General features: G+C 42.7%; 1 protein-coding gene across 3 annotated transcripts in view; it reads right to left on the bottom strand.

The window, feature by feature from the left end:
- Positions 1-463: 463 nt before the first annotated feature.
- The window catches only part of EMB2766 (structural constituent of nuclear pore), a 72791-nt gene continuing 63442 nt past the window's right edge, over positions 464-9812 (bottom strand). For 2 of the 3 annotated variants that reach the window (XM_087693962.1, XM_087693963.1), the window contains exons 8-10: positions 1690-1777; positions 1313-1399; positions 464-1125 (exon numbers count right to left, since the gene is read on the bottom strand). In XM_087693962.1, the coding sequence (XP_087550088.1) occupies positions 1033-1125; positions 1313-1399; positions 1690-1777 (268 nt within the window). In that variant the 3' untranslated portion in view covers positions 464-1032. The remainder of the gene's footprint in view (positions 1126-1312; positions 1400-1689; positions 1778-9812) is intronic. The other variant, XM_087693964.1, reaches the window with a different exon arrangement.

Below are 9812 nucleotides of genomic sequence, written 5' to 3'. Positions count from 1 at the left end.
CCTTGTTGCACCATCCTACTTGTATGGCTTCCTCAGACTCTCGCAAGCACATCCCTCTGCATGTTCGAGTTGCTTGCTAGGGCCTTATATAGCTCTTTGTTGCAGATTCTGTTAATGAACACAGTAGAGACCACTTTCTCATTGGGTCGCTCAGTTACAAGTATTAAAGAGCTTTCGCCATCAAAGGTCTACCTCTGGAACATCTGCCGTGAGATAAAACCTACAAGGCAAGTCCCACTATGGATTACAAGATATGATGATACAATAAGCTTTAAAGCTGATCTATGAAATTATAAACACATTTACGCGTGGAAGTTTTCATATACAACTCCAGAAAGGATACCATTCCCACAAAACTTTAAGTTGGTAACTACTGATGCACATGGAACCAGATGAATAGCCAAAGTAAGATTTTCTGATGATCAGCCTACTTTTGGGTCAAATGAAGCACAGAAATCCCATATCTGTGTGACTACCACTGAGTTCCACTGAGTTATGTAAAATTTCATACACAATATGACCTGGGTGGTCACGAGTGCCATGTATAGCACTCATTGCCATCCTTTACAGCTCTCTTCCAAAGTTTGCTTCGAGATCTTTTACAAAGCACGCCATAAGAATGGCTGTTGACTAAAGCACAGAAAACCAAAATCTATGTGACTACCGCTGAGCTATCTAAAGCAGGTATTCATTCATAGTTTTTCTCTTAACGGTACGGCCCCAGTGGTGCCATATCTATAGCTCGATAAAGGTTGCATATATACTCTTGAGTGCCATGTATCACAGGTTTTGCCATCCTTTGACAGCTCTCTTCCAAAATTTGATCCAAGCTCTTGTACAAACTACGCCAAAGGAATGCTGTTGAATGATCTGTGTAGCTACTAAAGTAAGGTGCTTGTTCACCAAGCTGTAGAATGATCTGTGCAGCTACATCCCCAATATTCGTTGTACAAACCCGTCTGAAACTGTTTGAAGCATGTTCCTCAATTTTCAGTACAGCTGCTTCAAGCATGACTGTTACCTATGTCCAAGCTAAGCTCCACGGAGCCTGGAGTCTATCCATGCCTTGTCAGCTCCTGGAGCATTCTCCAATGCAGTGTGCAGCCTTGCAGAAAGCTCCTCTGCCTGATAGAAATGCGGAAAAACAACCAAAAACATCACTTTTTTCCTGCGATGGATAATCATATTAATTACTTAAAATCTCTTCTTTTCCATATAGGTAGTTTAATCTCTCTCTCTCTCTCTCTGTGCATGCACGCATGTTCTGTGTGTTCATCCGTGCATCTTGTGTCTGTCTATTTGTGCGGTCTACCTTCTCATCAATCCATACAAGTGAGCTAAGCTGATTATTGAGGATTCGTACAACAACATCAATGGGACTGCCACCGTCTTCCCCAGCCTGCAAGAAACTCAAAACTTTTAATGCAACTCCAATCACTCCGCAAACGAAAAAACATGGAGATTGATATCTATAAAAGTTATGCATCAGTTGTCAAGGAATGATATCTAATAGCACCTACATACCTCTATTTCCATGCCTACCAACGTTCTTGAACATCCACCTATCTAGAGTTCTAGTTATCAATACACAACTTGACATGCATTCTTAAAGCCAAGCATGCTCATTTTCTCAAGGCTAAAGTAGTAACCACACTCATTAATACACTAATTCAAACCCAATAAACGCACTTGGCTCATGTTCATGTTCTGAATAGTCTCCCTGATTTGTTCTCCCATTAGCTCCAACTCCCGTTCAATATGCTCACTTTGTTCAAACCTGGTAAGTTAAAGCAGAAAAGTAATGTATCGATTATCCAGCTTGGAGAGGCGCTCACCATGGGATTGGCTTGAAAAGCCAACATATAATGCACAATAAAAACATTTTGAGGACTTCAAAGCTTTAGACGAGTCTAAACCACATCGTTTGGGCTAAACTGATCTGAATCTTTCCATTTTTCTGTAAAGAATGAATTTAAGTCATCTCTTACCATTTAAAAATCAATGTGCTTAGTGTATGAGCACTACACAGATGGCCCATGAAGCCAACATAGGACAATAGTGATAGCTGTATCTATATAAAAATAAACTTTACATTACAATATCTTGAAAATTTTCAATCGCTAGATAAACCCATCCACCTCTTTTTAACCGTATTAAAGCATAGCCATAAGAATGATGAAACTCTTTCCATCTTTACGTATCAGGTAAAAGACAGTTTGTAGGCCTCTTCTCTTGAAAAAAAGGATGGTTTGTAGGCCACTCAATATATTAATTGAAAGCATATCCTGTGGATGCAGCAGCTTGTAAGACACATTTAAATTGGAGTCATAGTTTAGGAACAAAGTTGCACGCATAAATCTCAGAACAGTCGAGTCAAATTTCAGACGAGTGCATGTTATTGAACCTGTCCCTCTGGTTAATGCAGCCAAACAACCATAATATAGTCACGGTCCACCTGTCACGGTCCACCTTTCCTTGTCTTGAAGTAGAGGCAAAGTTTCACAACTATGCCTGTGAAACATATCACCATTCAACAGCAGGGGTAATCAATAGTGTGTGCACACAGCATACAGTAAACAGTGTGTTTCAACTATTTGACAAGGCATCGCAAACTATGTAGCGCTCCAGTTCTCATTTTTGCAATCTGCAGCTTCAGTTCTTTTCTACCCTCAATATCCATCCTTGCTTCTTGCTATCCACATCTCTATAGGTATGTTTTCATCATGGTATCAGAGCTCAGACCCCAAAAGCTTATCTAAAAGGTGGACCTACACAACTCGAAACAGAAGTCTCAACCTAGAAGGTGGTCTCAACCTAGAAGGTGGACTAAGAGCCTGCAATGAACTACACCACAGACAACAAGTGCTTGAACCATATATAATAGGCCGATTTGCTGCAATCCTGAAAATTAGGGTTTTGAAACCCTAATTGGCCTGTTGTGGGTGCCCGCCACCCGAGATTCTACTAATACCCATCCTTGGAGTTCCTAGTGACCCATTGATATTCAGATTGAAAAATTGTTGACTCATTCCACTCATGTGCTTTAAATATGCCTTAAGTTTGAATTACAACTTTCATGGGAGTGAGCCTGGTGCACAAAGAATAATAAAAACATTTATCACTAGTGGCCACTTGATTTTACAAATTTAGTGCATTTCTCCCACACCTACTAGTTCCCTAACCAAGCTCCAACAAGCCTTGATGAGTGCCAAAGTAATGGATGACCGATACGAACTCAAGGAGTGGAGCTATGGTGGTTTGCCAATGGTGAAACCCAATTATAGGTAACTTGAATGGAAGTTGAAGCAATGTCAGGTCAGGGCTCAAGCTCTTGGGGAAGATAGCTCTCATACTAGTTGAATGGAGTGAGCCCTGAAGTGGAAGAATGGAGTGGAAGCAAGAGCTATGGTAGGAGCAAGCGCCAGAGAGAGACACACGTTGTCTAGGAAGCAAAGCGCAATCCTTAAGACGCCAGATGTGGAGGATGTCCCCGGGGAAATGCAAATATCAAGGGCTCAAGAAGTTGATGCGAAGTGCCTAAAGACTAATCCCAAGAAGGAGAGAGCACATGCCAAGCTGGGACTGATGATGCCAAGCGGAGAAGAACCAAATGCAAGCAAACTGATGCCGTCAAGTGGGAGAGAGAAGACACTTGCTATAAGATCTTTCGTCCTTCTCAAGCCATTCTTAAATAAGTTATGCATTGCCCCGAACATGCTCAGGCTCGTTAGTGGAGACAACTCTCCATGCGCCTTCTCGCATGAGTATGAGATGGATCTTTATCTTCTAGATGGCAAACGTGATACCCAAGAATTTTGCAATTGCAATACCATATCTCAACATCCCAATGGTAGATGCCATGGATAGAGCTCAAATTGAAAAAGAGTCAAACTTTGATGGAAATTTTTGAAATAAGTGAGCTCACATATAAAAAGACCCAATTTTATTAGGTGGATGACGAGAAATTTTGATATAAATCAAACATCCCCAATTTCATGTAAACTGCTCGTAGTTCAAAGAAAAAAACTCGAGAATTTGGGCTGAAATTGAAAAAGGCCCACATGAAATTGGAAGAATTCTTTATCAAAGCTGAAAACCCCGAACTTGCGCATGAACAATCACTTTAAAAAAATAAAATTCACATTAATGAAGGTTTAAATTTAGGCCTTATCCTTTGAATGGTCAAGATAGAGACATGATATCAAGGCACTAGTTAAGCCACATTAAATTTGCGGTGATGTGACATGTGACAGTCAGCTCAAGCAGAGACAGACGAGCAAAACAAGTCATCAACGTCAGGGGGGGCACTCAACACATGTCAATCAGCTCGCATAGAGGACGACGAACAGGACTGGTCATGAACATCAAGCAGTGCTCAATACACGAGCCAATCTGGAGTGTTGAGCATGGACCGTGCACACCCATAGTAGCCTCCGTAGGTGGTACGAAACGGTCCGTACGATATGATCTGTACGGTACCATACGGTACGATTTCGTGCGATAAAACTGGCCTATTTCGGTCACCTGGCCTGCGCGTGCTCTTTCCACATAAATTCCTGCGCCCCAACGTCCCGCGTTTCCTGCGATTTTCCTGCAGGCTGCAGTGTGCACTTTGCACTTTTTGGGGGGATTGGGAAGCCTTGGATACCTCGCCCCACCCCCCTTTTCCAAATTCCAGCCATCATCCATGCAAAACTTAATGCTCCTCTTTGGATTCCTTCCAGGCTCCAACTTGCAGCCCTCTCTTTAGAGTCTAGACTTTGGATTCCTTCTCTCTTTAGACTTTGACTGTTTGAACTTTGAACTTTGACCCTTCTCTCATCTACAAAAGGTGCTTCTCTCCTCCATGCTTCCACACCAATTCAGCAAGCACTTACAAGTTACCATTCTCATCTTCCTCTTTCCCGCACCCTATTGAAGCATTTGCCATTCTCAAAGAGTCAAATCTCATATCCCATCCTCTCTATCCCGTACCCTATCAAAGCATTTGCCATTCTCATCTCCCATTCCCTCTCTCTCACTCTTGCTCTTTCAACTTTATCCCAACCCTCGGGCCTCTCGAGTCTCCCTTTCAACTTTCAAGACTCAAGTTTCAACTTTCAAGAGTCAAGAGTCGAGACTCAAGCATCTCTCTCTCTCTCTCTCTCTCTCTCTCTCTCTCTCTCTCTCTCTCTCTCTCTTTATTCGTCATCGGCACCATGACTCGTGAGAAGCACGAGGCCTTCAATTTGCATGTGATCCATGTGGAGAGGGACACAAAGAAGTCCAACTCCCACCATTGGACATGCAAGTATTGCGGGAAGCGCTATACAAGTGGTGCAACTCGGCTTCTCCAACATCTTTCCAAGACGGAGGGGCAAGTTGCTCCATGCAAGGAGATCCCTCCAAACATTGCGGAGGAGATTCTTGCCAAGATGAGAGGGGGATCCACAAGAGGAGGAAGTGGCTTATCGGCACCAACTCCTATGCCTACTAAAGAGGAAGCATCCAATGTGGGCGTATCTTCAACCGATGCGGGAGAGGCCTCTACCATTGGTGGTGGGGGCTCCACATCCGCATCCGGCTCCGGTAAAAGACAAAGAGTGGAGGCTCATGTGGTGCCGGAGAGACAATCGTCTCTCTCTCAAGCACCCGGTCATGTGCATGGATCGGTTGCCTTTCTTAGAGAAAGGCAACGACTTGCGGACATTGAAATTGCACGCACGGTGATTGAGTGCAATCTTGCATTCAATGTCCTAACGCAAGAGCAATGGAAGAAGATGGTAAAAGCCATTGCCAATGTGGGTCCATGTGAAGGATGGACCGATGTCACATACAACGACATGAGGACGAGAAAGTTTCATGAAGAGAAGGAGAGGATTGATAGAGCCCTTGATCCTATTCGGGCCACATGGATAAAATATGGTTGCTCCATTCTCACCAACGGATGGAGTGATCGTAAGAAACAGGGCATCATCAACATACTCATATCCACTCGGCACTTACTTTTTATGGGCCGTAGATACCGGCAAGAGGGGGAGAAAAACGACAGCCGCATTCATCTACCGCCACATTTGACAAGTTATCATTGAGATATACATTGCAATTTGCGTTTTAAATTTGTTTCACTTTCTTTCATAATGATAAATCATAATATCATGATTCATAATTGAAATTTGATTTATATATAACTTGTAATTTGTAAATTGTGGTTGTAGGTGGGCCCCTCAAATGTAGTGCAAGTTGTTATCGACAATGCATTGAATAGTCGGCGCATGGGCCGTTTGCTTGAGGCCGAGTTCCCTATCATTGTGTGGACTCTGTGTGCAAGTCATTGTTTGGACTTGCTCATGGAGGACATTGGAAAGCTCAAGTGGGTGAAGAGGGTGGTCCGCAAAGCTACATCAATATCGTGAAGGAGAAGTCTAATCGCCGCACTGTGCCGCTGCTGTAGAAGGAGTCGTGAGCTGCTACATCAGTCTGTTTCCGTCCATCTGCACGTCGCCTTTCGGGCCCTGGCCGTCGCCACGCTGCGCAAGGGGAGCCACCTCCCTCCACGTGGCTCCACAAAAATCCCCAAAAGCTTTGGAAGCTTCTTGGGAAAGCTTCCAAAGGCCTTAATAAACCCCCCCTTCATGTGGGCCTATTTAAAGCCCTTTCTCCCCCCAAACCTTGGAGCCCTATAAGCCCCTTTCCCCCCCCAAATCCCTTTCCGTGTTCGCATACGAAGGAGACGGACAAGATCGTAACTCCGCGCCCAAGGCGAAAAGGCTACATTTGCGATGGCTCCTAAGAAAGCCCAAGGCGCAACCACAGGAGGATCGTCCCCTAGCATCCACGTGGACATCTCGCCACAAGTCCAAGTTTTCCTTCCTAATTTTTATTTGGTATTGTTATAATCGTGCAAGGATAACTGTTGGAAATAGGATGCATTTTTTGTCTTAAATGCTTTAGAAAATTGATATACATTTAGTCCATATTTACAAAACGGAATTAAGATAGTGCACTCCGTTTAGGCATGGAAGTATAAAATTACATGTCACATCATTAAGCCATATCTTCTTCGCAATGAGTCATCGTGGAAAGTGCTAAGAATCCATAGGAAAGTGCAAGGCATGTAATGATTCCTAAGTTGCATAAACTAGTCAATTATCGTTTTTCAACTACATAATTATTAGTAAAAGGTTGCTTGTTTTAGCATAAATCTTGTTCACAAGTTATAGGATGATTAATTGGAATTAGGTTATAACCTAACCTATGCTTGATCTTAAATCGATAAGTTTGGGTTGAAAATCAATTTACGCGTAGACAACGAGTCATGTATTTATGGAAATGATAACGTAATTATCTTCAAGAATTAAACAAATTGGCATAAACCTAAACGCCTAAACACGCGGAGTACTCGTTTTAAAAAGAGTTAATTCAATTCCAAAGAACTCACTAGGAATTAATACGTGACCTAATCGCACGTATTGCTAAAACTGAAACTCCTATACCCTAAATAGTCCACATTCACCGAATGTAGGGACAACGGAACATACTTGAAAAGTGATCTAGGGTTTGTTCCTAAGAATCTTTCGCTAAAAAGATGGAACTTGGAACCCTAGGACTGACAACATCAACCTAATGTAATCAGGAACAGATTGTTTTGTGACTCCATTTGATGAGTAGAATAGTCTCATAGTTCGATGCGACACTTGTGCAACAAGTGCAGAGTCGTATGATCTTATGATTGGATCACAAGGGAATGGTCAATTCTCGGAATGAGGTTGGCAGATTCTTACGTAAGTTATCTTGCAATAGGATGAATAATCGTCCTAATATAGTATCTTTGTAGGGTAAAGATAATTGCTTAGAGCAAAGGACAAACCAATAAAGTGGAATAACATATGAACTTAAGGTATTGACCAAGTCGGGTTAATAGGGCACAACCCTAACCCAAGATATAGGGGATCTTGCCAAGTCGCAAGTCATCCCGGATCGAGTGCTGGATGCATTCGAAAAGAAGGATTCATTCATTAGCAATTGGCCAAACAATAAACGACCAATGGAAATGTTTGTGCTTGTTACAGATTTAAGAGCATTGTTTTGCTTTGTTTAATCAATGAATTAAAGGAAAAATTGATATCTAATGCTTCAAGATGAAGGCCTGAAGGAAGAGGCAGCTTCAATTACCCCCGGCTGCTTGTCTGACCCTAACCAAGGGGATTCTTAACCGCGTCGGAAAAGTGGACCGAACCCGTCGCGAGAGATCTCTCCGTTGAGCACTACTTGGAGCAGGAGGACGCTTGGATGCGAGAACATTCCATGGGAGTGCCGGGCGGAGCTTTCTAGACATCCTTTCCAATGGACTGCCAAGACGTGTCCTAAAGATACGAGTGGACACATTACACTATTGAAGACCACAATGCAATGCTAGAGAAGCTAGGATGCTATGCAGATCAGAGAGGACATGTGGCTTTTGCTTCTCCCACTTGTTGGAGGAGAGAGTCACTTGTGAAGCCTTTATTTTGGTGGCAAAACTTTGGATACGCATTGGAGACCCTTCAGCCCTTAGCCATGAGGGTCCTTGCCCAGGATTGCTCTTTGGGTGCATGTGAGAGAAACTGGAGTGCCTATCTTCTCATTCACACAAAGATTCGCAATCGGCTTAGCACACGACAGTTAGAGCGGCTAGTCTATTGCCGCACTAACTTACGCATGATGAGGGCTATCATGAGCATTGGTAGTCCGAAGCAAGTAAAGTTTAAACACTTAACCATAACATTTAAAATTTGTTGCTTTGAACTTTGAAGTTTAAACTTTATACTTTACAATTTAGACTTTAGCATTTAGTATTTACAATGAATCATGATCAATCTTACGTGCATCATTGCATTGATGATTGTGTAGGTGAATGTTGATACATTCAAGTTGACGGGCAACACTCTTCCGAGTGTACATAAGGAGGTGGACGAGGAGGAGATGATTTTTGCAGAGCTCAATAGAGAGCTCATAGCAACAAATACTCGTGACACTAGCAGTCAGCGTGCTCGTGGGCGAGGAGTTCGAGTAGGTGGTAGCAGGGGCATGGTCATTCAACGCCCTCCATCATCGAGGAGGAATGGTTCGAGTGGCTTGCAGACATATGTAAAGCGAGACTCTAGTAGCTCACATCTTGTGCCTCATGATGACACCCCCTCTTGCCTACATAACCGCCACCTAGGGTGCCATCATTTGATAATGATGGTAACCTCATCAGTGAGGATGAGTTTGAGTCTGTCTCATCATCGAATGCCGAGGAGTCATCTTCAGACTCTCTTGATGAGCACTTAGGTGGTTCTGATGATGATGATGATCATGATGATGATGATGATAGTGATGCCTCATCATAGATTCATCATTCATATGACATGTCACATAGGTCTCTTTTTTTTTTGTATCAAATATACTAGATTGTAGTTGTATCGCATGTTTTGCGTAGCCCATGCGACCGCCATGGTCACCCTCATGTATTCATCTTATTCTGTAATGAAATGGCTATTTCCACTTTAAACATGTATTTTATGATCTATCATTTAATGATTTATGGTTTTTGTTATTTAAAAAATTATCTTAATTTTTTCTCGTACTAATATCGTACCGTACCTTATAAAATCATAAGGTACCAATTAGTACCGTGTTTTATCGTACCGTACCGTATCATACCTTTCATACCTGACAACTATGTGGACACCAAGGGCAGACAAGGACAAGCACCATGCGTGTTAGGACTGCATGTCAGAACAGGCCCACTGCATCAAAGTAGGCGATGTGCAATGTCAAGCAACTCCATAGAGAGAGATGCGAGAGAG

The sequence above is a fragment of the Lygodium microphyllum genome, chromosome 15 (assembly GCF_053477565.2).
Source record: "Lygodium microphyllum isolate KBCC chromosome 15, Lygodium_microphyllum_v1.1.10, whole genome shotgun sequence".
In the NCBI taxonomy this organism is placed as follows: Eukaryota; Viridiplantae; Streptophyta; class Polypodiopsida; order Schizaeales; family Lygodiaceae; genus Lygodium; species Lygodium microphyllum.
Note: the sequence above shows the minus strand (reverse complement) of the source record. Positions and strands in the feature narration are given on the sequence as shown.